This window comes from Phyllostomus hastatus, unplaced genomic scaffold (genome assembly GCF_019186645.2).
Source record: "Phyllostomus hastatus isolate PE091 unplaced genomic scaffold, TTU_PhHast_1.1 phas_scaffold_1066, whole genome shotgun sequence".
NCBI classification, from domain to species: Eukaryota; Metazoa; Chordata; class Mammalia; order Chiroptera; family Phyllostomidae; genus Phyllostomus; species Phyllostomus hastatus.
Window position 1 is genome coordinate 10,591,400 of NW_025334004.1, and position 25,344 is coordinate 10,616,743.

At 47.3% G+C, this 25,344-nt stretch overlaps 3 protein-coding genes across 14 annotated transcripts in view; 1 reads left to right on the forward strand and 2 right to left on the reverse strand.

Annotated features, from left to right (window-relative positions):
• Positions 1 to 1,938: 1,938 nt before the first annotated feature.
• Positions 1,939 to 7,638, reverse strand: EXOSC1 (exosome component 1). 2 transcript variants are annotated; one of them, XM_045854673.1, is made up of 8 exons: positions 7,570 to 7,638; positions 7,349 to 7,464; positions 5,429 to 5,503; positions 4,403 to 4,491; positions 3,613 to 3,646; positions 2,932 to 2,982; positions 2,716 to 2,800; positions 1,939 to 2,371 (listed from the first exon to the last, which is right to left on the reverse strand). In XM_045854673.1, the coding sequence occupies exons 1-8, from the start codon at positions 7,598 to 7,600 to the stop codon at positions 2,265 to 2,267; spliced, it is 588 nt and encodes a 195-aa protein (XP_045710629.1). In that variant the 5' UTR covers positions 7,601 to 7,638; the 3' UTR covers positions 1,939 to 2,264. The 2 variants fall into 2 exon arrangements, with proteins under 2 accessions (XP_045710629.1, XP_045710630.1); XM_045854674.1 differs by lacking the exons at positions 5,429 to 5,503; positions 7,349 to 7,464; positions 7,570 to 7,638 and having other exon boundaries at positions 3,606 to 3,646; positions 4,403 to 4,448.
• A 151-nt stretch (positions 7,639 to 7,789) lies between these two features.
• ZDHHC16 (zinc finger DHHC-type palmitoyltransferase 16) lies at positions 7,790 to 19,647 on the forward strand. Of its 9 annotated transcripts, none has more exons than XM_045854663.1 (14): positions 7,790 to 7,983; positions 8,128 to 8,267; positions 9,182 to 9,292; positions 11,427 to 11,674; positions 11,821 to 12,015; positions 12,161 to 12,249; positions 12,631 to 12,659; positions 13,303 to 13,436; positions 13,574 to 13,621; positions 14,469 to 14,554; positions 15,184 to 15,307; positions 15,504 to 15,574; positions 16,392 to 16,953; positions 19,515 to 19,647. In XM_045854663.1, exons 4-13 carry the CDS (start codon positions 11,432 to 11,434, stop codon positions 16,504 to 16,506), a joined length of 1,134 nt encoding a protein of 377 aa, XP_045710619.1. In that variant the 5' UTR covers positions 7,790 to 7,983; positions 8,128 to 8,267; positions 9,182 to 9,292; positions 11,427 to 11,431; the 3' UTR covers positions 16,507 to 16,953; positions 19,515 to 19,647. The 9 variants fall into 9 exon arrangements, with proteins under 9 accessions (XP_045710619.1, XP_045710621.1, XP_045710620.1 ...); XM_045854669.1 differs by having other exon boundaries at positions 7,799 to 7,876; positions 8,034 to 8,267; XM_045854665.1 differs by lacking the exon at positions 9,182 to 9,292.
• The window catches only part of MMS19 (MMS19 homolog, cytosolic iron-sulfur assembly component), a 28,011-nt gene continuing 19,883 nt past the window's right edge, over positions 17,217 to 25,344 (reverse strand). For 2 of the 3 annotated variants that reach the window (XM_045854659.1, XM_045854661.1), the window contains 19 exons: positions 25,066 to 25,220; positions 24,386 to 24,464; positions 24,012 to 24,137; positions 23,744 to 23,825; positions 23,442 to 23,542; positions 23,188 to 23,337; positions 22,106 to 22,261; positions 21,202 to 21,298; positions 20,641 to 20,743; positions 20,431 to 20,499; positions 20,092 to 20,218; positions 19,535 to 19,635; positions 19,330 to 19,386; positions 19,003 to 19,189; positions 18,702 to 18,784; positions 18,412 to 18,576; positions 18,075 to 18,134; positions 17,676 to 17,776; positions 17,217 to 17,597 (listed from right to left, as the gene is read on the reverse strand). In XM_045854659.1, the coding sequence (XP_045710615.1) occupies positions 17,570 to 17,597; positions 17,676 to 17,776; positions 18,075 to 18,134; positions 18,412 to 18,576; positions 18,702 to 18,784; positions 19,003 to 19,189; positions 19,330 to 19,386; positions 19,535 to 19,635; positions 20,092 to 20,218; positions 20,431 to 20,499; positions 20,641 to 20,743; positions 21,202 to 21,298; positions 22,106 to 22,261; positions 23,188 to 23,337; positions 23,442 to 23,542; positions 23,744 to 23,825; positions 24,012 to 24,137; positions 24,386 to 24,464; positions 25,066 to 25,220 (2,027 nt within the window). In that variant the 3' untranslated portion in view covers positions 17,217 to 17,569. The remainder of the gene's footprint in view (positions 17,598 to 17,675; positions 17,777 to 18,074; positions 18,135 to 18,411; positions 18,577 to 18,701; positions 18,785 to 19,002; positions 19,190 to 19,329; positions 19,387 to 19,534; positions 19,636 to 20,091; positions 20,219 to 20,430; positions 20,500 to 20,640; positions 20,744 to 21,201; positions 21,299 to 22,105; positions 22,262 to 23,187; positions 23,338 to 23,441; positions 23,543 to 23,743; positions 23,826 to 24,011; positions 24,138 to 24,385; positions 24,465 to 25,065; positions 25,221 to 25,344) is intronic. The other variant, XM_045854660.1, reaches the window with a different exon arrangement.

The window sequence follows — 25,344 nt, forward strand, 5'->3', positions numbered from 1 at the left end:
CCAAGTAATTCTTTGCTGTGGGGCTGTCTTATGCATTGGAAAATGTTTAGCAGCACCCCTGGCTTCTACTCACTAGGGGCCAATAATGGGAGATAGTCAACATACTCAAAATATCCAAATCAATAAAGTTACTGGTGAAAATGAAAAATGTGTTTGATTTTATGGAAAAAACTAAATGGACTTATAGGCCAACCCAGTAAGTAAAACGGCTAACACTGATGAGAGAATCAATTGGCAGCATCTTTCTGCAAGGTGACAGGGAGAATCTAACTAAAACTGAAAAAGTGCACATTCTCACCTTGACCAGTGTGGCTTAGTTGACTGGGTGTCATCTTACAAAGAGAAAGGTCTCTAGTTCAATTCTCTGTCAGGGCACATGCCTGTGGTTGCTGGCTGGGTCCCCAGCCAGGGGCCATACAAAAGGCAACTGATCGATGTTCCTCTCACACATCGATGTTTCTCTCCCTCTCTTTCTCCTTCCCTTTCCCTCTCTCTAAAAATAAATAAAATCTTTAAAAACGTGTATATTCTCTGACCCAGCAACGCACTTCTAGAAACCTGCTTTGTAAAAGAATCAGACACACAAAAAGATGAGTGTTTTCTCTGCAGTATTATATAAAAAAATTATAAAGTTTTTAAAATACCTGTTAGTAAGGTACTGATTAAATTATACTCTAAGTGTCCAGCACATGGCCTGAATTTAGTAGACGCTCATAGAAGGCAACACGATGTACACTAACAACACGTAACAATGCTACTGGCATGTACTGAGCACTTTATGCATCTCTTCCTCATGACAGTCCTATGAGGTCATGCTATTTCATGTGAGGAAACAGACTTAAAGAAATAAAAGTAACTTGCTCAAATATCAATGTCAACATCCTGATTGTTATAATTTTGCAAAATGTTACCATTGTGGGAAACAGGGCAAAGTATACAAGGGATCTCTCTGTATTACTTCGTTCTCTTCCTCTTTTTTATTGATTCCAAAGAGAAGGGAAGGGAGGGAAAAAGAGAGGGAGAGAAACATACATGTGAGAAACAATGACTGGCTGCTTTTTTGCATGTGCCCTGACCAGAGACCAGACCCACAACCCAGGCATGTGCCTGGAATGGGAAATGAACCCGAGACCCTTTGGTTGCAGGAAAACACCCAACCAACTGCACCACTCTGGCCAGGGCTCTGTCTTATTTCTTAAAACTTCATGTGGACCTACCACTATATGAGTAAAAATTGTAATTAAAAAAACACAACAAAAGACCACCTAATCTGCTCAGGTCTAGAACTAGAGGCTGGACTCCAAACTCACCTTCAACCGCAGCCACGGCACACGGACAACACAGGACCCTCGAACAACAGCCCAACAGGCGGCATCCCATAGTTCGCTGTCCGTCCACTCCCTCTGTAACCACTCCACACTTAACCCTCACGTCTCTTCGCCCTCAAACTTATGTCTTCATTTCTGCTTCTGCATGTTGCTAGGGCCTCTCTCTGCCTTGAGTATCTTCACTGCACTTATCTAATTCTTTAATTCCTTTTGCCTCACGTCACAAGTCCTTTCCTGACCTCCTCACATCAGCGCCACACCCCTTCCCTGGAGTACTAACTCTGGCAGTAACACTAGGGTTACCAAGTAACTTTCAGAACGGCTCACATGCTACCGGAATCCTCACATGCATCCTGTAATTTTCACTAAACCACAATCTCTCTAAATCAGGGGATGTATATAAAGTACTTGGCCCAGTGCCTGGCACACAGTAAGTACTGAATTAGCAGAAATACTTAAAAGATATTAAAAATATTAAAAACATTAGAGACCAGGCTTTGTGCAGAGCAAGCGCGCACCTGACACGAGTCAGTTCACGGAGGCCACCAGCCAACCCTGCTCCAAGCGCAACGACACCGTTTAGACCCCTTTCCCTACTCAAGACAACAGAAACCATAGAATCTTTTTAATAAAACTGTCTCCGTCACAGCAAAAATACGTATTTATAAGACTGTCGGAAAGAATAGGCTATTTCCAACATTATACCACTTGTTTATGGAGCCCCCAAGAGAACTTGATCACTCAGGAGAAAGAAATCCACTGAAGGGCTCATGAGAAAAACTTTCTGCCCACAGAGTTAGTTTCGGGCAGACTTTTCTTGAGCTGGTTGCTGGCTGACCCCAGGTGTATCAACAAAGACAGTGGCGCCTCACTGCTACTTTCATACACATACTCTAGAAACAGCTTACCCCCCTCCTCGGGGTAAAATGAGGCTTCTTAGGTTTGCAAGAATTCGGGCTGTACTCGGGCCACTTTCCGGAATTCTTTAGTGTGGGTCTTGGGGCACTGCATCTCACACCAGCTGATGGGAACCATCTGCACACCTAAAAGGGAAAAGCTGGTGTTGGAACTGGTACCTCAAACATTTGCCGGAGATCCTTCTCTTTCCGCTGGGTATGAACTGAAGTGTCACCAAGGTACCTAGTGAACCTCCGCTCATACAGAAAAAACCTTGTTTATTCCACTGACTTACAGGGAGGTAAGTAGGAGCTGTTCCCTTTTCCTTAGATTTATGTGAGGAGACTCATTCTAACCTCAGCAGTACATATCTATGTTCACATTGCTTCCTAAATAATTACAAAACAATGGAAATGAAGGAAAATAATGGATTAATTCCAAACCACAGAATTCGGGAAAAGGCAAGCATCGGAAGCATGGCCCAACTCACCCGATTCACTGTGAGCCACCACCACGCCCAGCTCATTTTCGGCCGTGGTCAGGAGGTAGTTGGACTGTGCGTCACCTAGGGAGATCTAGTCACGTAACACTGGTGAAGGAAAACGAAGGGTTATAAGTCGTCCCTCCCACAGCCACTTGAGTTGTTTCTCCACTTCCATTTCACCTTTTAACAAAGGGTCACAAGTCTGCTGGGAACAAAGGATACCACTTTGGCCAAGACAATGTCACCTGGGCGAAAACTCTTATAAATTTCAACCTGTAAAGAAAGACCAGGAGTGTTAAATGAAAGCTTTCGATTAGGTCTACAGGAAACTATGAACTGCTCTGGTGGAATCAGTCTACCTCCTAATCCCAGAGGGTGGAAGTCAACATTACTCAAGTCAACCAACAACTTTCATGCTTCTACAGCATCATCATATAAATGAAAGATTTTTTAAAAATTATATTTTTTAAAATTTTAATTTATTTATTTTTAGAGAGAGGAGAAGAGAAGGAGAAAGAGAGGGGGAGAAATATCAATGTGCAGTTGCCTCCTACGTGCCCCACAATGGGGACCTGGCCTGCAACCCAGGCATGTGCCCTGACTGGGAACTGTACCAGCGACCCTGTGGTTTGCAGCCTGTGCTCAATCCACTGAGCCACTCCAGCCAGGGCTAAATGAAAGATTTTCAATCTAGTAACCTGACCAGGAATCTGACTTGGGCAAAAGGAGGCTCTGAACAGGTCCAGAATAAGTCTGAGGAAATAATAATAAATAAATTCCAGTACAGAACACCTTCAAATTCTTTGGACTCCACATTCCTGCCAATCTTTAAAATTCATTGAAATAATTTAAAAGGATTAAGAATCCTAAAGCCAAAAAAGAAAAAAAGAACCAACCAACAACCTTGTCTTTTTCAGTAGCTCGAACATCTTCCTTGCTATAAAAAAAATTAACAGAAAGATTAATTATTTGTGAGAAAGAATTATCCTGCAGATGCCTACCAGATACGAGCTATAAGAGCAGAGATCAGGTCATAATTAGGACTCAGCTGCCACCCAGAGGAGCAAGGTGGAGAAGCATCCACAGGCCTCACAGAGGGGAGAACACCACGTTTCATATTCTTGGATCACACAGAGCAGCAGTATCAATACCTCTGGTTAGAGAAACGCTGGTAAGATTTGGCAAGAAAGGATAAGGAATTCTACTGCCTTAGGAGAGTTTGAACAGAAGCAAGATAGAACCACACAGAATCCTAAGGGTAGAAAAGGCCTCAGAAGTTAAATTAATCTGGCTCACAGGAATTGTCTGTCCCTTCTCAAAGAATCCACATAAAAAAAATCTACCATTTTATCAACTAACCTTTGGAATGTTCTACAGTCTGTGGGTTAAATCTATATCAAATTCAAGAAAGGAAGGTCCTTCCTAAAATGCTTTCTACTTTGATATGAATCATCCCACACCACTCATCTCTAGGTTAGCTCAATTCTTGTTGCTATTCTTAAGCCCTATCTCATTAATAGTTTCCTTTTGTCCCAGCTTATATATTACAGTATTTTCTTAGGACACTACCTCGGGCAAATCAAAGTACAAAGAGAAGAGAAATAAGCAAGAGGGGAATTGCAATTGTTCCTAAAAATCTCAAAGTTATTCCAGGTGCCGAGGCAAATGTGAAGAAGACAAGAATACTTCTTACCGGATAGTTCCTCGAAAAGAGTTTTTAAGTGGTGTGGACCCCACATACAGGATGTGCACTTTGGCAAAGCGTGAATTGATGCTAGAGACCTAGAGAACAGAGAAAACACCAGCATTAGAGTATCAGCAGTTGTCAGCTCAAGGAGGCAGCAATGAACTAGGAATTACCAGGACTTTAGTCCAAGCAACCTACTAAGTACCGAATTTAAGACAAGTTAACTCCTACTTATCCCTGCAGAGTGGAATTAAGAGCCATTGTAGCCAATGGAGTTACTTCAGGAGTCAAATGAAATAGCACAATACAGCTTTGGCAAAATACAGATGTCTAACATAAAGAGACACAGGGCATTATAGTAAATCTAGACCTTTAACAGATCCTACAAGGAGGCCTATAGAGTGGATGGAATTTAAGTCTACATTTCAGCTGCTGCATAATATCTGGATCACTGCCTCTCCAATTACTAAGAGCTCCAAGTTAATGTAACCTGGCAGAGGGTGGGGTGATGTGTTACAGCTACTGATCAGTACAGCATTCATTTGTATTTCCCATGAAACACCCTAATTGACTACATTTAATACTAATCAATATCTTGCTACAGTATCTTTCACTTCTCTGTATAAAAAGGCCTCACTTCATATATATTCAAATATGGGCCTACTTAGCACCCTTTGGGGCCCGTTTCCTAGATACGGGTAAAACTACATATTCAGGAAGTATGTTCTGTGAAAGAACTACACAAACCTGAATTTGGCTGCCTTGATCATTATTCTAGAAATCTCTAGACCAGCGAATTCCAGTGAAACTTTCTGTGATAAACCAGTAAGGCAACTACTAGCCACATGTGGTGTTAAGCACTTGAAATATGGCTAGCGGAACTGGTAAATAAATTTTAAATTTTAATTTACTTAAATTTAAATGACTACATGTGACTAGTGGCTACCATATTGAACAGTGTAGTTCTACAATGATTGTGGATTTCAGAACTGGATGTAGGTATCCTAAGCAGTGAGGTTAAGACCAACTTACCTTACAGGTTACAATAGCTCCCACATCTGGCAGTAACTGGGACTCTGTTTCTCTCATCACAGACACGACAGGAAGCTGCAAAGAAAACAATAAAACGTGACTATCCTGGCTAAGCCTTGGGTAAAGGTATTTGCGGCTTGAGTGTAATATAGGAATGCCATGGTCCACAGTTGAGGCCAGGAGGACTACAGATTCACTGCAGCCCAGAGCACAAAGCCTTTGAAATTTTAGAAAATAGGAGGGTCATAGGAAGAATGCTGCTAGAAGAAATAATCTAACCATTTCAGATGAGTTTTAACAAGCTTTTTGTGTGTGTGATTTTCTTATAATTTCCTGCTATACAATTTCTTACCTACAATCATGGATCATTTGACTCTTTCCTCTAATGTTATACTGCTTCTTTCTATTTCTCATTTTATTGTACAGACTAGAATATCCAAATAAATGTTACATAACAGTGGCCAGACTTGTTTACTTCTGATGAAGGGGAATACCTACAGTTTTCTTTGAGCACGATATTGGCTCTTGGTATGAGATAGATAGTATTAAAAAAAAAAAGACAGTATTTTTGAACCTCATCTTTTATTAATCTCTCCCTTGTTCACTATGCTGCAGCTCTCCTGGTCTTTTGGTTTCACCAGCTCACTAAATTTCTTCCCATCTCAGCTCTGTTCAAACTATTCTTTCTCCAGGACTGAGCTCTCCTTAGTTATCCTTTAGATTGGTTAAACGTCTCTTCCGCTGACCAAGGTGGGTTTACCCATGACGTGTTTTCACAGTACCCTGTGGTATTCTTTTAAAGCAGTCATTGCATTTGTAACCATACATTTGTTTGAACATTAATTTATTTACAGTTTGTGTCTACATCCCTTGAGAGCAGAGACCATGTGTATTTGGTTCACTGCCATATCCCTAGAAGTCAGCACTGAGTCAGGCATATAAACATTCTCAACAGCTATCTATGAAATGAACAACTTACAAATGCTAAGGACGTTCCCAAACTGAATAAAGAGTTTCTCGTTTTATGGATGAAGAAGAATCTAAAGCCAGAGAAATTGTTTCTTACCTAAAACAGAATTAAGGTCTAGTTAGCCAGTACCTAAATGTTCTAATCTTGAATCCTCTTTCTACTATGCTACCTCTCTTTAAGCTGCTCCTTCAAAGACTGCTTGTCTGATCCTCAGTTAACACGGTGTTAGGCTCTGGAACTAGGGAGCATAGTATTACTTGTGCATTCAACAAATGTTTTTTGAGCATTTACCTTGTGCTAGGCAATAAAGGTTTGGTGGTGAGGCCTGCTTTCATGAATCTTAAAAGTCTAGTAGGGGAGCATATAAGTGAACGTTTAATTATATGCTAAGATAAGTGCTTGGAAGGAAAAGAACACAGTTCCTTGTGTTTAACAAACCAAACAACAAACAGAAGCCAAAACTCCTTTCCTCAACTAGTGGGTCTAGGAGAGCTTTTCTGCGAAAGTGATACTTAGGTTATCTGAAGGATAGGTAGGAATTAAATGGTCTGCGGGGAAGATGTGTTCCAGAAAGATGGTGTGCGTATAAAGGCCCTGTGGCAGGAGAGAAGAGCTTAGCACATTAGTGACACTGAAAGAAGCCTGCATGACCAGAGGTGGGGATACGGCTGAAGGCAGAGAGGTAGGCGACATTCGGACAGGATTCGGCTCACGGAGGGCTGAGCTCGCCTCTGCTCTTCCCCAACACCCTTCCCTGACTGTCAGCAACACAACTGGTCTGTGCTGGCTAACTGCCCAGCAGCAGCGACAGCTGGAAGACGCTCAAAGACCAAGTCGTCCTAATGAGGCACTAAAGACACGCCCACAGTGCCCTTTGCCTAAGGACCGCGAAATCAAAGACAGCCTAAGAGCAGAGCAGAAACAAAGGTGGTGGAGGCCGCCCCCTTTACCGCGCCGTTCTCGCTGCTCTTTGTCACGCAGCCAGCAAGCGACGAAAAGATGTAGCCGTGCCGGGTGTAGGTGCCGCTGCCTGGGCTGCCCTCCTCCAAGTTACACAGACGTTCGCCTGCAGGAAAAAACGCTGCATCAGCCACGAGTGGCCAGAAGGTGTTGGCCATCGAGCTTCCCTGCCTGTCACTACACAGGACCGCTGTGGCCACTACTAACTCACCCGGGATGCAGTACCTCACGGGTGGCGCCATGACTGCTACTTTCCCCAGCCGGAGGAAAACGAAGCCAACTTCTTATTGGCCAAAGTCCGGATGCAGTTTCTCAATAAAAAACGCGCCCATTGGTACGCTTATTACGTGACCCTCGCCGCGCCTTTCTGAGAAGGTAAACTACACGTCCCAGGTTGCCCCGCGGCGAAGCCAGGGGCGGAGCGCCTGAAAGCCTGTAGTTGCGCTTGCGCCTGTGCTTGAGGATGGGCTGGCGGCGGGTCCGGGTCTGCAGGCTGGTTCTGTGGGCGGCGGGCCATGGTTGGTTGGATTGAGCTGCGCCGGCCTGGGGCGCTGAGCTGGAGGGGGTGGCAGTGAGCGGAGGTTGCGGGCTCGATTTGACTGATTGGGGAGTCGGCAGGAGGCAGGTAAGCGCGAAGCCGCGGCCTTTGCTTCTCAGTTCTGTCCTTTTTTCTAGGATCAGGCCCTGTTTCGGGGCCTTATGGTGAGCCCAGCTTCCAGGTTTCTTCTCGCCGAGCCCTGTACGTCTGTCTGTGCTCTCCTCTATCCAGGCGGAGTGCACCTTCCGGGCAGCCGTAACACGCGAAGCTGGAAGGAGGCCAACCAACCCATCTCGCCCATTTCACAGATTTGCAAACTCAGATCCAGAGATAAGATTTTTACTTTCCCGGTGTGTCGAAGATAGTTTAAGGTAGAGCCCAAACCGGAACCCAGGTTTTTTGACTTCCAATCCATCGCACTTTGACCGTGCCACCCTCACTGAGAAACAAAGCCTTTTCCCGGTTTTTGTTTTTGTAACTGTAACTTGCGATCTAGAGCTCACAATGGGATACTCTAAGGAGTCGTGTGAGGCCACCTGTAACTTTTTCCCTTCCCATCGTATTTGTCTGGAAGGGAAATCTCCACATGAATAAAATGCTGCTTTTACTGATGATTGACACATGCTGCTGGAGATTGCAAACATCCTGAGAGCAGGGGGTTTGTCCGGATGAGATTTGCCAAGACTTTCATCAGTTTCCTCTGCCTTCTGGTAGCTTTGAAATCCATCTTTCCCCACCCCTAAAAGTTTCCCTCTGGGAAACAGACGGTGACTTACAGCCTGGTGGGGGTGGGGGGAAGGGGAGTGCCATGGCCTGCAATCCCCTCCAACTTGGTGGCAGTTGTCACTATGGTCAGTGTCTAATACTGAGGGATCAGAGCACTTAGGGCTTGCCCTCGGGGGATAGTGAAGTTACGTTTTGCTCTGTTCCTTCCCCTGTTCACTCTGACCAGCCACTCCTCAGTCCCCTCCCCGCCCAACACAATTTTTTGAGTTCTGCTTTACCTCAATTTCCTGAGATGAAAACTCTGTATGTTCATTTGCTCTACTCTGGCTTCCCCATAGTGCTCAAACCTCATTAGATAAAATGAGTGGGGGCTCAGCTTCAGACTTTGTTCATGTAAATCTGATCTGTTGCTCTCTGTACCTACAAGCTTTCTATTGACGTTTTGGTTGATTTCTGGTTGAATTTGTTTTCTAAAATGCCTTCTAACTCTTAAATGCTATGATTTTAACAACGAGGAATTACAGCAGCAGACACTTATTCAGTGTTATCACATTGGCAGGAATGCCCTTGCTGTTATTTGTAGGACAGATAGACATCTGACCAGCCTCTCCACTTCTGCATCCCAGGTTATTCATTCAACAAGTATTTATTGAGCACTTCCATGGGCCAGGTATTGTGCTAAGAACTTTATAAACATTTCATTTGTACCTTACCAAATGTGTATATGGAATCATTAAGGGTTATAGCTAGAAGAGACCTTAGCATTTACTCCTACCTCCTCATTGAATGGGAATACAGGAAAATGGAGTTCAGGCAGGATCCAGTGATTTGCCCAAGGTCACAGAACCACTCAAGGGCCGAATTGAACCCTGAGTAGTCAAATTATGAGGCAGATTGGAGTTGGTGAATCTAGTCCTCGAAGCAGGCATTGCCTGTAGAGCTCAAGAATTTGGGAGGTGGTTGAGAACAAGCCAAAAAGTGGGGAATCCGAGTAGGAAGTTTTTTGTAGATAGGGGAGATGGCATATAATTCATGTTAATAAAGATGAGAAATGCATCTTATTTATAAGCTATTGCTGTTGTGTTTTAGCAAATAGGAAACTCTCCATTAGCCATAGTAAGGGAATGAACAGTGATGTGGACAGTGTAAGTCACTTGGATTTGTCATGGGATAAAATGCTTTGTCCCACTCTTATATTTGATTGTGGTGGCTATATATACTATTTTGAAAATTGATGCTTTAAGCGAAATCATGGTTCCAAGCAATGAGAGCCCAACTCCAAGGAGGTAGGAAGTTTGAGCTTTTCTTTTTCTCTCTTCTACGCTGCCTCTTAATTCTCTAGCTCCCAGGGGGTGGCATGGGAATGGCCATTTCTTCATCCTGGTGCAGAGAGTAGGTCCCTACTGAGTTGTCTTTCTTCTCTTTCTCTGCCTCCTTGTCTGCTGGATTTCTTTTTCCCTTAGGTCATAGGGCTTGTGGAAGGAGGTAATTAAGTGTTTGCTTTGAAAGGGCTGTTTGTGGTGATGAGCCAGGATGCAAGGGGAGTACCTTGCTTCAGTTACTGAACTGAAACCATGTCTACAGTGGAGCAGCCTCCTCCAGTTTCTGCTAGGTTTTGAGCCGCCTTGTTAAATAAGTCAGTGGAGTTGCTGAGAACAAAGTGGCTCTAGGGGGAAATCAGATAATTTCTTCTCTGGTGAGGACTTTACCATAGAATTGATGAGACTCTCATCAAATCAAAGGAATCTGTGTCTTCCGGGCATTGCCTGTGCAGCTGGCCTTCCATGGCTGTTGGATGAGGTAGAAAGCACATAGAGGAGACCAAGGCACTTGCAGAGCAGCCATGAAAAGGGCTAAAGAGCTGGGAAGGCTGGTTGGGAAGCTCCTGAGTGTTCAACTAGAACAGGCAGGGGAGACTCAACGGAAAGACAGGCCTCTGGTCTTCATGAGTCACCAGCCTGGAGGTTCCCCGCCCACTGCCAGTGTCTTCCTGCCTGTGGGGCTGTTCTCTGAATACCCGAAGTTGTCTTGGCTTCTGTATCCTTGGGCTGGGGCTGGGGCTTGCGCTGGGACTGGAATTGGAGACAAAGTGTCTTATGCCATGCAAGGGGTAGCTGAACTGTACTGACAGGAGACAGGGACTCACATGCTATCCGGTTGGGTCTGGTGGCCTGTAACCTCAGCCCAGAGGGAGCAGGAAGGATGAGTATCTTTGCCAAGATTCAGATGGCACCAGGGAAGATCCAGGTGCAGCAGGATCCACATACTGTGCACTCATCCACCACTGGCTTTCCCTTGGTGAAGAGTAGTTGTTAGGAGGTAGGTCAGTGGGCCAGGGCAGGCAAGGACGTGGGAGACCCTCTGCCTCAGAGGCCATACTCACAGAGACGCAGTAGGCAGCTTTGTGCATGTTGGCCGTGTACCACCCAGTAATCTGGCTACACAGGCTACTCCATTGACCTTGCTTTGTCTTGGAGCTGCCTGCCTCTCCTTCACCCCTTTCCCGAGGCCCTTGACTCTCGGTGTGCATCATCTTGGATTTGCTGTGTAACCATGCGGTGTAATAAGATTTCTGCCCAATTAGAGCCTCCAGACCCTATTCTCTATGGTCTGGGTTGGGACACTGGCACCCCACATTCCGTAGAGAATTGAAGTAACTTCCCTACTGCCCATAGTTGTTAACTGGCCCAGCTAGGCCTCAGTCTTAAGTCTTTGCTTCTAAGTGGGTGCTCAAGGCCTCCCCACTGGTGGGCTAGGGAGGGACAGAACCCAGGCCAGCCCCTCACAATGGTGTGCTCTCCTAGGAGCCATGCGTGGCCAGTGGAGCCTGCTGTTGGGCCCCGCCCGCCTCTGCCTGCGCCTGCTTCTGCTCCTGGGCTCTAGGCGCCGCTGTCCCCCTCTGCTCCGGGGCCTGGTGCAGCGCTGGCGCTATGGCAAGGTCTGCCTGCGCTCCCTGCTCTACAACTCCTTCGGGGGCAGTGACACTGCTGTCGATGCCGCCTTTGAGCCCATCTACTGGCTGGTGGACAACGTGATCCGCTGGTGCGGGGTGGTGAGTGATGCCCAGGGAGCAGGAAGAGGGATGTTTTGGGGTAGCAGAGGGACCCGCGCCAGCCCTACCCTGGAGATATTCCTGAGTTACTCTGGGCGTTGGCAAGCTCTCTCACTGCATCTACCTGACCTCACTGGTGTTGGCAGGTGTTCGTGGTGCTGGTGATTGTGTTGACCAGCTCTATTGTGGCCATCGCCTACCTATGTGTCCTACCCCTCATCCTCCGAACCTACTCAGTGCCACGACTCTGCTGGCATTTCTTCTATAGTCACTGGAATCTGATCCTCATCGTCTTCCATTACTACCAGGCCATCACCACTCCACCTGGATATCCACCCCAGGTGGGTCTCCACAGCTGCCGGGGGCAGGCAGAGGGCCGCTGGCCAGGGAGCCAGTCTCAGGAGTGGGGAGAGAGTGCCTTGGTATCTTTTGAGGTGTGAAGCTGGTGCTGCTACAGTTGTCAGACGCTTTCCTCTCTTTGCACAGGGCAGGAATGACATCGCAACAGTCTCTATCTGTAAGAAGTGCATCTACCCCAAGCCAGCCCGAACACACCACTGCAGTGTCTGCAACAGGTGGGTCTTGGCTTCCTTCTCTGTGAACCCGAGCTCTGGCCCTTTGGCTGTAGCCCTAGGGCAAAACCTAGACCTAGAGTTTGGTGTTTATGAAGCCCACATCACGCGCCAGACAGTGTGCCCTCTCTGTCATGACACCTGGTCCTCAGGATATCCTGTGAGTTAGGCATTATCACTGCCTGTAGAAACTGAGGTTCAGAGACATGAGTTGTTACTCAGTATCATGTAGCCAATGAAGCAGGGTTTGAAGCAAGGCCTGGCTGTCTTCAAAGTCTGTGCCTTTTCCACCTCAGCAGGATGCTGGTCCTTGTAGGAAAGGATTGGCACTGACATCTCAAGAACCTTGGCCACCGTAACAGAGCCTGTGTCCCTCCCTCACAGGTGTGTGCTGAAGATGGATCATCACTGTCGTATCCTTTTATTATCTTTTCTGCCTGAGGCTGCCTCCTTTAGCTTCAGAGCACTGCACAGGGTTAAGGGCCACAAACCTGAGGCTCCTGGCATCACCCTGCAGAGAACATTAGGCTCAGGAGAAGTTAGTGGAAGAGGAGTTGTGGGGGCTGACCGTGCCCTGGGGGAAGCAGGAAGCTTAGAGGCTCTAGAACAGATCTCCCTGGAGCAACGCGTCTACTCCAGCTGCTCTTTCTTTTCTTTTGTAGACTCGGTCATGCTAATATCTGCTGGATGGAAAGAGGTGTTTGGGCTTCAGGGGTTGCCCGTGGGGTGTCCAGATAGAACCGTGGGTTCCCTCTTTGCTGTCCTATACAGATGCCCAGTTAACCCCAGCTAGGTTGACGTATTGGCAGATTCATTTTAGTGAAGGGTTTCAATTTTCATGATTTCCTGGAGGGACTTACGAGGACTCTGAAATGCTTTAACACTTTCACCTCAACCTCTGAAAGTCCCATATTTTCCTGCCTTTGGAAAATAGTTCTTAGTGACTGGAAACCCTGGGCTTGGATCATGCCGCCATGAAGCGAGAATGAACCAGAGAGGTCTGGGCACACCCTGAAGTTGTGTGTTTGATCTTGTCCTTAATTCTGCCCCCACCAGCCTGGCTAAACAACTGTGTGGGCCACTATAACCATCGGTACTTCTTCTCTTTCTGCTTTTTCATGACTCTGGGCTGTGTCTACTGCAGCTACGGAAGCTGGGACCTTTTCCGGGAGGCTTATGCTGCCATCGAGGTGAGCCCATAGTTAGGAGCAGGGCAGCTCAGTAGAGAGCACTTGGGGTATGGAATCTGTCCCTAAGGAGTGGGGCTGGTAGCACTTTCATGCTAGAGGCCTGAGAGTATAACCAGCACTGTTTTCCATCCCCTTAGAAAATGAAACAGCTCGACAAGAACAAACTACAGGCGGTTGCCAACCAGGTGGGCCGTCCCCACCCCACAGCCTCCTGCTGCTCAGGCCAGGGGGTATAGAGTTGCTCAGGCAACTGAGGCCCACCTGGTAGAGTTGTAGAGACTGGTTGAGGGGCCACTGGAGGCTGGATCGGGGTGTTCTGGGAGGCTGTCTGCCATGGGCAGACCGAGTGGCCTGGGGCAGGCTGGAAGTCTCTGGTACATGACAGATCTTGGCTCTCTATCCCAGTATCACCTTCTGTGGGCTGAGCAAGGACTCTGCCTTGGTGATGGCCTGAGCAGTGAGGAGTCTATGTTGGTCTGTGTACTGGGGCTCCAGGGGACAGAGATGAGCCTGGGCCAGTCTGGTCACCCTTTGCTCCTGGTTTGTCTGCATCTGCATCTGGATCAACCCTTCTCCCCAGGCTTTTTGGACGACTTATTCTGAGATCTTGGACAGATGATTGTACCTCTGCTGCCCTTTCAGTCCTTAGCAGAGCTCAGTTCTCCCCCCACAGTCATTCCATTCTGGGTGTGGGTCTGGTCCCCTCTCTTGGGGATTGCAGCCACAAGGTGAAGGAGTGCTAGCTGGGGAGTGGAGTGGCTTCCCCTGGAGCCCCATTTGTGTTGTCAAATCCATAGGTCCAGGGTCGGCTCTTCCTATGCTTCGCCATCCTGTCCAGACCCGCTCCTCCCAGTGTTTGTCTACATGGTGCTCCCAGGCTCAGTCCACCCATCTGGCTGCTACCCTGACTCCTCTGTGGCTTAACCCCCTATTTTCCATCCTGGGCTTGGATCACTTCCCTGCCTGCAGGTGATGGGGGCTCTGGTGGAGACCAGCACAGCAAACGAGCCAGACTTTGTTTTCTTTTTCTAGACTTATCACCAGACCCCACCACCCACCTTCTCCTTCCGAGAAAGGGTGACTCACAAGAGTCTTGTCTACCTCTGGTTCCTGTGCAGGTATCTGACTCTCATTTTTGGCAGCATAAGGGAGGGGCAGCTTCAGAAAAACCTTTTTAGGTGCCCCCATGTGAACTTTAGTCTAACTTAGGTTGGCAAAGAGTCAGCATTTGATTTTCTTCAGCATTTTGGTACAGGGAACACTAAGGATACTGGCACTGAGTGTTTGTTATGTGCCAAGGTAAGTTCAACTCCTACCTAAATGGTAGGGAACCACGTTTTATAATGAGGAACACTGAAAATTAGAGGGTGAAGTGATTTGGTCCACAACACAGAGCTAGAAGTGAATGGTGGAGCTGGACTCTGCATTTTGTGTCATCTCATTCCAATCCCTGGTGCTTTCACTACCCTCTCCAGTCTCCCAAGTATGGGTAAGAAATACAGAACATTTTTATTAGTAACACAGACTTATTCCCCCTGCTCTCCACACAATTTATTCTTAACCCACCCTGAAGCATTTCTGTTGGTTTCCCCCCAGACACAGTGAGAGGAAAGTTCACCCGGGATGTGTAGGCTGGGAGATGAGGAAGACAGGCAGAGGTCCCCAGCTAATCAGTCGCTCAGCTTAATGTCACACACAGCCTCTAACCCTCTTTAAGCTACTCACCAATCTCTGCTGCTTTTCTTAGTTCTGTGGCACTTGCCCTGGGTGCCCTGACTGTATGGCATGCTGTTCTCATCAGTCGAGGTGAGACTAGCATCGAAAGGCACATCAACAAGAAGGAGAGACGTCGGCTGCAGGCCAAGGGCAGAGTGAGTAGGGTTGAAGGCTGGGGGTGGATCTCTGGGTGGGTAAATGAACCCGCCATCCTGTAAACAGGTCATGGTCAGTGCCAACTAGGGCAGGCATCATAAAAGGCCTGAACTTGCCTCGCCGAGCTTTGGCTTGAAAATCAGAAGGGGATTCAGTAAAAGCGGTCGGTAGAAACATGTTTTCCTTTGGTCCTAGGTTTTTAGGAATCATTACAACTATGGCTGCTTGGACAACTGGAAGTTATTCCTGGGTGTGGACACAGGAAGGTAAAGTGAAATGCCTAGGCCAGTGCTGTCCAGCTGCACTCTGACGAGAAAGGTGTTTTGTACCTGTGCCAAGACATTAGCCACTAGCCAGCCACATGTGGCTACTGAGCACCTAAAATGTGGCTAATACACCGATGAACCGTATTTCTGATTTTCTTTTTCACTAATTTAAAAAGGCACATGTGGCTAGTGGCTGCCATACTGACTGCACAGATCTAGATTGTAGGAGTAGAGGTCTTTGCTAATTTGAGCCAACGGAGTTAAGGCCGACACTATGTGGTGTAAGTAGCAGATGTGGCTTAGACATGACATAATAACATTCTAAGGAAGCGGTTTTCAAGAAGGGACTTCTAGGTAGAGAAGGTGGCCACCAATGGCCTCTCATTTGTATGGCAGTGTCTAGAGTTCAGGCCAGTAATTTCTGGGACTAAAGTAATCTATTTGTGACCAAGGTCCTAAGACAATAAATGAAGCTAGCTCCCTTCACCCAAGAGACGTGGGAAAATCATTTTTCCAATTGCGACGACAGGCAGTAATAAGGTCACCATAAGTACCTGCCCTCCTCCCTTTCCCATCCCCATTATAGTCCTGGCTATCACTGTGCATGCTGTGGCCCCCTTAAGACGTTTTGCTGAACATCTCTAAAGGCCTTCAAGACACCAGACAACCTGTTTATTGGACAAAATTAAGACTTTTGTTCCTTTGAGATTAATGCCAAGGTAGCTTCAGGGTAACCTGATGTAGCCCTGCTGAGGAATGAGGATCAGGAATCCCTAGAACTCTTGGAATTCAGACACATTTCTATCTTCTCTCGTAGGCACTGGCTTACTCGGGTGCTGTTACCTTCCAGTCACCTGCCCCACGGAAATGGAATAAACTGGGACCCCCCTCCCTGGGTGACTGCTCAGTCAGCCTCTGTGATGGCGGTGTGAGCTGGATTCTGTCAGCCACAACTTGAGCATCACCCTGCTTTCTGCATTATCTCAAGGCCTCCAAGGATAGCTTCTTGGAATCCTTGAGCAAAAAGAGCCAGTGGGCCTGCCTTAGGGTACCGTGCAGGGACATCTCAAGGACCTATCTCCTGGCCACTGCAGCAGCAAGGCACGATGTGGAAAAAATCCTAGGACTGATGTTCCTTTACTCAGGCAAACAGAAGTTCCAGCCACAGACTGGAGATTAGGCAGCTAGCAACCTTGCCGGGTGCTGACCCCAACCTCCAGCTTACAGCACTGGAGTTGGCCACCACCTCTTCCCCGTGCTGTCTGAGACAATACCTGAATGGTCGAACTGAGATTCTGCCTTCCTAACAGGGCAAAGGTACCAGGCCTGCTGCTGAGGTCACTGCCACTTCCCACATGCTGAAGGGAGCAAAAATAAAGGTATTTGATTTTTAAAGATCTATATCTGCTTACTCTTTGCCACTACTTTAGGGCAGGGAGGGGAAAGTCAGGGTCAAGGCCTAGTGGGTAGGTGTTGTGGTCATGCATCTGTGCCCTACTTGGAGGGGTCAGATGCCCTGAAGAATTTTTGGCTAATCCTTGTCATTATTGTTCTTCTAGCTTATACCATGACACTTCTGGTTATGTGCTACTGAGGCCTAAGTGGGGGCAGGGGTGGGGGAGGGAATATCTGACAGCCCCAGTATCAAAAGAAATCTTTATTCTCCAGCAGATATACATACAGGCACATCCCTGGTCCTCAGGGCCACTCTCACTTGCATTCACCCCTCAGCAGCATCTTTTTCTGACGTACAAATATGGAAGAGCTTTAAGATCCTTCTTCAAACACAAGTAGTCTCACACACAGTTACTTCACAAATCCATTAGAAATCAGGACTCCTGTTTCTCGTACAGCCGTGCAGCAAGGGCTCAGCATTTACGCTGTATCTGTGGGAAAGGCAGTCAGAGGCCAGTGGTCTCCCTGCCTTGGCAAGATGGCTCAATAGTTAGTAACTCCAGTTAGACTGTCAGACCAGTCTAGGCCAGGACTGAGGGCTCAGCTGCCAGGGCTTCCTAGCAGAAACCTGCAGATAACAATAATGTTGGCAGCATTAGCGGTGGGGCTCATTCCAATTCCCTCTCCCCAAGACCTAGCAACTCACCATTCTCCCCTGGCTGACACTGCTTCCTTGCGCACCAGTCTCTTCTTGTCATCCAGAGGTTTAGCTAAGGCTCGGATCACTTGTGGTTTGTACGGCAGCAGCTGTGGAATAAAAGGGGTTAATCTTAGCCTTCTCCAAACACAATGTTAAAAAAAAAAAAAGCCTCTTGTCTGCCTCTACAACTAATAATCTTTGTATTCTTTAGGGATTCCAGAGGATGCTAGGTGGCAGGTGACCACTCTATTGTAATGTATTCAGGCAAATCCTTGCCTATCTGTACCTTGTAGTTCATACCTCCGTCACACAGCACGGTGGCCAGTCATGCTTGACTAAAGCAAAGAGGTACTTCTCTGGCTCTTAGAAGTTTCTGGGCCAGACAGGAACGTGTGAGGTACTCACCACAGGGGTAGGCAGGCGAGTGAGCGCATGCATACACTGTAGTGCAGCAATCCGAACAGCCTGGAACATAACCATAAGGAAGTGAGTGGAGACCTGAGAAGGGGAGCTGTGGTGCCAAAGTTGCTGGGGCTTGCCCTGGCCAGGTACCTCCGTTAGAATGTTGTCCCTATAGGCCAAGGTTGCGCGTTTGATCCCCAGTCAGGGCACATACAAGAATCAACCAATGAATGCATAAATAAATGGAACTACAAGTCAATGTTTCGCTCTCCCTCCCTTTCTCTCTAAAAATCAATGAATGTTTTAAAAAGTAAAAAAAAGTTGCTGGGTGTCAACGTACCATGGAAGGGCTAGAGGTGAGGTTCAGGAACTTGGTAACAAGGGTGTCAACGTGGAGACTCATGACTTGGGGTGCTTCTAGTAGAAGAGGCTGAAGGCAGCTGAGGGTGGAGAGCTGGACCACACAGTCGGGGCAGGACAGGGCCTCCAGCAGCAAGGAAAGCAGCTACAGGGCCACAGGAATGTGGGGATGACTACATGAACGATGAGTCTGATTCTCCTCCCCTCTTTAGCCTAGCTAGGGGACAGTGGCTTGGTCCACTGCTTAGAGGCTGTGACTCCAAGGCTTACCGTGGGCAGCTCTGGCAAGAGCACTGGCTTAGGCAGCCTGTTAAGTACGTGAGACAGGCCTTTCAGGTAATTTGGCTTCACATCTGTAAAAAACGAAAAAGCTTAGGGGAGAAATTGGGCTCAGACAGCTTGGGAATTCAACTCCAATCTGAACCAAAGAAAAAGAGCAGGGCAAGAATCTGGAGGTTGAGCCCTTTAGGTATAGACCACACTACTGCTCTGAAGAAGCACTGATGAGGTCCTAAACCTGAGCAAAGGAGAGGTCTATAAATGTGGGGCCTGCCTCTTAGACTCTCCTCACCTTGGGGAGCCGCATGGAAGCCCTGGACCAAAGCAGGCACATTATCTGTGAAGAACCGCTGGCGGAACATGATCCGTACTTCAGCATGGCCTGCACGGGTCAGTACGTCAGTGCAGTCAGACATGAGCAGAGAGAAGCCATCAGCTGCTGTTGGGCCAAGTTCTGGATCACTCAGGAGGCCCATGAGCTGGAGAAAAGAGAGCCTTTGTATATCGGGAGAAGGATCTTAAATACCCAAGAAGAGTATGGCAGTCATTCCTGGGAGGATAGGATCAACAGGAAGTTTCTTCTACGTCCTAGATTCCCTTGTCTCCAGAATGGACTTACCCGGTCTGTAAGGCAGGAGCTGAGAGGATGATACCTGAGCACTAGGGCCTTTGTTACCTGTAATCAGAGAAGAGAATGGTTAAGGAATGACACTCAAACCCCAAAACCCTGAGAAGCATGCTTATGGTTCCAGGTCAAGTGGAGAAATTTTATTTAGCCAGACATAACTATCTCTGTTTCCACAGAACCCATTCCAACGCCTTACCCAGAGCAGCAGTGTGAAGGCCTGTCTACGATAGGACCCAGAGGCCAGCCCAGCCTCCACTTTGTCCACAGCCAGCTGTAGGAATTCATCCAGCTGTTGCCCTAAAAAGGAGGAAGGAGATGCTGATGTGAAGGCTACATATTTCTTTTTTAACAATAAAGGATAGAAATCATTTCAATGCAGAGCTCCCTGAGAAGCCATTAGAAAAGAACAGTATCATTTGGCTATGGGCTTTGCCCACTCAACCCGGAAACACGAGCACAAGAGCCTGGTATCTTTGTGGTACAGGGGTGCTGGCAGTTGAAAAGAGTTGTCCACTTCTAATAGAGAATGACCGCTAACAGCTCCCTACAAGGAGTAGGATGACAGGACTAGACAGAGCACTCTGCTTGTACCCCCTTATCTTATGTCCTGCAGTGCTTTACCCAACTCTGGTCTTAACTCTTGTCCCAAGGGTTGTCCCCTGGGAAGCACTATTATATGTATTATTAACAAGCTCCTTTTTAAAACACAATGAGGACTGAATTTCAAGATTTCATCAGGGAGGCTTCCAGTACCTGCAGGGTGCTTATTGAGGAGTCCTGCAAAGCACTTGGCAGCAGCGGTGGAGGAGAAGGGGCAGCCAGGGCAGCAGCTCAGCCCTAAAAGTTCCTGCATGAGTTGATTCAGCTGAGGGATTTCCACCTACAGAAAACATGGTCAGGTCACGGGCCCAGAGAACACTGGAATTCAAAGAGATACCCAGTAGAGAACAGCGGCAGGGACCAGATGGATGAGAACCACATTCTCCAGTGGGGAAAGCAGATCAACACTTAAGTCTGTGGCAAATTTCAGTCCAGCATCCACTGCCCCTTGTCAGGGTTACATGAGGGTACTCTCCCCACGTGTCCACTTACATTTCGAGGCAGGGAGCAGACAAAGGCCATAAGCAGTGCAACCAGCCTCCTCTGTCCTGAGGAGCCATCCTATGAAGGAAGAAGGGCACTATCAAGCCTATCATGCCAGCAATGGGCTTATCTGCTCTGATACCCATCCCACATTAGCCCTAGAAATTTGAAAGACAGAAATCCCAGGATTCTACCCAATCTGATCCATCAGACCCTCACCTGGAATGGCTGGAATCTGCAAGGGAAGCTGTTTTCAGGCAGAAAGGAGATGTTGCCATCCAAGAAGAGGGGCACAATGTGGGCGACACTCTGTCCAGCTAAACTAGGGGTAGAAGACTAGGTGTCACCAAGGAGCCAGGGTTGTAAAGCAGCTCTGGGGTTCCAGTTAGAGTCACCGAGTCAATGGGTCAGAGCACGATCTTTCACACATTCAACAATTAATTCAGTGCATATTAGATGCCAGCAACCATTCTAGGCCCTGGTGATAGAGTAGCAAGCCACACAGATCAAATCCTTGTTCTGGAGCTCACAATCTAGTGAGAGAACTCTGTGTATTTAAAAAATGCTCCACAGGTGATTCTTACGCACATCAGTCCATGGCTCACCCACCCCCACACTCCATGGTGCTAAAAACCCCTTACTTTGCCAGCAAAACTGACAAGACAAACAGTTGCCTCCACATTTGATTCTGGGTAGGACAGCTCAGAAGACAGCTACTTGCTGATTCTTCCAAGACTGCTATCCTCACCGGGATTAAGCTACATCCATGATTATACTCACTCAGGGCTTAAGTGGGTGGTGGCAGTGCTAATGACAGACACCATGGCAGCCAAGACCTCATCCTCCAACAGCACTTTTCTCATAACTGAGAGCTCCTCTGCAAAATCAAAGCACACGCACACAAGCACACAGCTAAGACTACGGGGGAGATGGTCAGGTCCTGTCGCCACGACTAGAGCCCAAGTCTAGTCACAACAGCAGTGGTTCCTACCCTGTCACGTACTAGTGCTGCAGACCAGAGAACCAGCAAGGCACCAGAGTGGGAGCAGTCTAACATGGGCCACAGAGAGCTCTCCAGGACTCTGCACAGTCCTTACACTGGGCAATAATGGAAAATAAGGCCAGCTAATGTGAACCTTCTTAACATCAGAAATAGTTACGTTAGCCTTTTCAGACCCCTAAAAGATAACATGGGCTTATCTTCTCATGTCCTCATTATTACAGCAGCTACAATATATCGAACTATGATACCTACACGTTACCATGTGGCCGGCTACTATGTGTTATCTTACTTATTCATTAGCAACTACCCTGTGACATAGGTATTTCTCTTTATCTCCCTCTTATAAGGAGGAAACAGAGCTGAGAAAGGCTAAATATCTTCACCCAAGTTAGTGAGTGGTAGAGTTGAAGATGAAACCCAACCAGGTCTACTTAACTCCAGAGATTTATTCTAACTAAACTAATTACATAGCAATTAAACAGGAAAAAGGTGTGCATCCTTTTGAGCATTGCTAACACTGATAGATTTTGGTCAGTTAGCACCCATTGCTTGAAGTGAAATCTTAAGCCCCTGGTGGTACAAAATGCAGTACCAGCAAAACCCCAAGGGTGGCAGTGCTGTTCAACACTAGTGGAAGGCTGAAGTCTAGAGAAGGACAGGAGGTAAGGTGGAGAAAGTTACCTGGCATGGAAGCCTGCACAGCCAAGGCAAGCAGGCAAGGTATAGTTGTCTGATGGAAATACCAGCAGCTTTCTGGGTCCAGCTGGCATTTTTCTGCCACCTGCTGGAGGCTCTGACAGACAGCAATAACTTCACTTGGTTCTGCAACCACATTCCCTGTGCGGTGAGAAAGTATTCTCTGTAAAGTTTTCCTAAAAGTACTTCTAGGTATTTCAGATAGAGCAGATGGAAAGAATAAAAGTGAGTGACCAAGAGCATCTTATTAAAGAACCAATTCATTTTATTTTGGAGGGTGTTTGTCATCTATCTTTTGGAGCTAAGACCTGCTCTATGCCAGGCCCTGCAGCAGAAGCATTCACACACATTTTTGCATTTTTCATTACTCAAGAAAGATCATTTCCCCCATTTTATAGAGGATCTGGAGACTCAACAAAACTACCAGTGGTATTTCCAGGGTCACAGAAAGTGCAAAGCCAGGAATGTAACCCAGGCCACACACTGAGTCATGTTCTTCCACTGTGGACAGTAGATCATCCACTGTTGACTAGGCCTACCACAAAGACTGGGCAATGCAAAGCAGGGAGCACAGGAACTAGGGAGGGCCCATGGTAAGCATGTGTAGGTTTGTAGTGACAATTGCCGCAGTCACTTATGCCTTGGAACATATGACAGTCTCAAACTAGAGAGTGTGTATGAGTTACCCAGAGATCCTGTTAAAATGCAGATTCTCATCAGTAAGGCCCAAGATTCTGCACATCTAACAAGCTCTCAAATGATGCCCATGCTGTTGGTTCATGGACTACATTTTGAGAAGCATGGCCTTAGAGTGGTACTTTTCAAATCTGGCTCCACATGAAAATCACTGGGCACTCTTAATAATTACTGTTGCCCAAGTCCCATCCTTCTTTACAGACTGATTTAGTTGGATGGAATGAGGCCCAGGCAGTATTTTATTTTGAGAGTTCCCACATGATTCTTCTGTGCAGCCACCACTAGAATTACTGCCTTAGAGGCATCAACTCCAAACTTGACCACAGCTCCCCATTCAGCCCAGCTCCTCGACGTCCAGTCCTGGTAGTTACCTTTGTTCATCTGGCACAGATGCTGCAGCAGCAGCGGCAGGGTCTTCTTGACAATGCTGGGATGGGTTGATACAGCTGACAAGGCTTGTAGACAGCGCAGGTGCCGGGAGCATTTGGTGGGCCCATCCCCTTTAGCCAAATCCAACTCCCCTGAAAGCAACCCAGGAGACAAGATTTCACTGGGTGATGACAAGCATGAAGGACCTTAAGCCTCCTTGGGAAGAGGTGGGTCATAGAAGATGAGAGACACATACCCACGCACAGCTCTTCAGCAAGCTTGGGCACTAGGTGGCTGCTGAAGGCCATAGGGTAAAGAGTGGCCAGGGTTCCTGATGCTTCCAGTGCTGCTGCCCTGCTGGGAGCACAGGGCAGATGAACATTTAGCTGAGCCCACCTTGCTGAAGAGCAGGGCTCAAGTACCTGGACAGGGCTTCTTAATGCCCAGGAAAAGAGAACAGTCCCACATCTCCAAGCACCTGGCAGCCAGAGCCAAGCACAAGGCCCACTGCCCCCAGGGAAAGCCACGGGTCGGAAGTCTCGCTCTTTGGATTCTCACCAACTCTGGGAATCCTCCTCTAGGAAGCTCAGTCTGTAGAGGTGCCCCACTGCCAGCTCCAAGTCCCCAGGAGACAGGAGACCTGTGTCAGAAGGGAACACGAACCACATCTTTTTTTCCCTACAGACCCACAACTTTCCAGAAGTTCCACTAGACATCCCAAGTCAACCAGGGTTTTAGTGAGAACAAGGGAATTAAGACTTCTTTTCACTTAAGACAGAAAATCACAAGAAAGGGACCTTCTCTTTTGTCTCTCTCTTAAGTGTACCTGGCTGGGCACCCAAGACAGTGAGAGTACGGATGCCAACAAGCTGAAGCTGGGCGTTGGGGTCTGTCAGGGCCGTGAACACCAGTGAGCATAGCTGGTCCTTCAAGCCACTCAGAGGCTTTTCACCTGGGAAGAGACAGTCCAGGTCAGAGAGAAGCCCAGACTCAGCAGTGATGTTAAAGACAATTCAGGGCAGATTTAAAAAGCTTAATCCATTGAATGTCCAAGAAGTACACTGGGACGAAAATAAACAGGACCATCCATTAAGTGTTGTTGTTGTTGTTGTTTTAATGCTAAAACCTCAGAACGACAGGACCATTGTTCTAGACCACTTATCCATGGTACTCTTTGCCTGCTCTGGAAGGTGACCTCACCCTTGTCTTCATAGCTCCATTTCTGTTGTAGCTTCAAGAAACCCAGGATCATTTCAAGGATGGTCCGCCGCTGGTTGCTCTGTAATGTTTTAAGGGATGTTAGAATCAAAGAATACAGGGCGGGGCAAAAGTAGATTTACAGTTGTGAGTACACATGACAGTTCATTCTTGTATTATTATTTATTAATTATTGTATTCTATACGAACAATTATAAATCTACTTCAAAAAAAGATTTTATTTATTTTTAGAGGGGGCAGGGAGGGAGAAAGAGAGGGGGAGAAACACGGATGTATGAGAGAAATACTAATTGGTTGCCTCTTGCACGCCCCCAACTGGGAACCTGGCCCGCAACCCAGGCCTGTGACCTGACAGGGAATCGAACTGTCATCCTTTTGGTTCATGGGACAATGTTCAACGCACTGAGCCACACTAGTCCAGGCTGTAAACCTACTTTTGCCCCACCCTCTATGTTAAAGGATTTTAGTCATGCTACTTTGGAAGTAGGGTGAATTATTCTTTCACTAAGTGTCGGGAAGAGTAAACAAGGAAACCAGCAGCAGCTAATAGGAGCAAATCCAAAATATACTATCTAGGCCTAAGCGCAAATCTTAGTTCTCTCTGTGAGAAAGGGATCCTAGCAAAGGTCCCATAGTTTTCTCAAAAGACCGCGCTCCCTTACCTGACTGTGTTTGTGGAACTGTTCCAGCAGCAAAGGCAGTACGTTGCCGGTGATGTGGTCGCAGGCCCGGGCAGATGCACCTGCAGCTGCCTGCAACAGTTTGGCACTGGGCCACACCAGTTTCATGTCCGGTTCACACAGATGGTGCCTGCAGTCTAGAGAGGCAGCGCATCACATACCGGGGAGTAGGCTGAATGTTGCCTACTTTCCATGCAGTCCATAAAGCCTGGAGGCTGAGACCTGAGAGTTTGCTAGCAGTTACCACTGAATTTTTTTTTT

Bases quoted from the DNA above. Each gene is read 5' to 3' on its own strand.
- EXOSC1 (XM_045854673.1), bottom strand. From the start codon at position 7,600: ATGGCGCCACCCGTGAGGTACTGCATCCCGG. The intron at 7,465-7,569 runs GTGAGTTAGTAG...TTTTTCCTGCAG, and splicing joins CGTGAGGTACTGCATCCCGG to GCGAACGTCTGTGTAACTTG. The intron at 3,647-4,402 runs GTAAGAAGTATT...TTTTTTTTATAG, and splicing joins TCTTTTCGAGGAACTATCCG to CAAGGAAGATGTTCGAGCTA.
- ZDHHC16 (XM_045854663.1), top strand. From the start codon at position 11,432: ATGCGTGGCCAGTGGAGCCTGCTGTTGGGCCCCGCCCGCCTCTGCCTG. The intron at 13,622-14,468 runs GTGGGCCGTCCC...TTCTTTTTCTAG, and splicing joins TACAGGCGGTTGCCAACCAG to ACTTATCACCAGACCCCACC. The intron at 15,308-15,503 runs GTGAGTAGGGTT...CTTTGGTCCTAG, and splicing joins GGCTGCAGGCCAAGGGCAGA to GTTTTTAGGAATCATTACAA.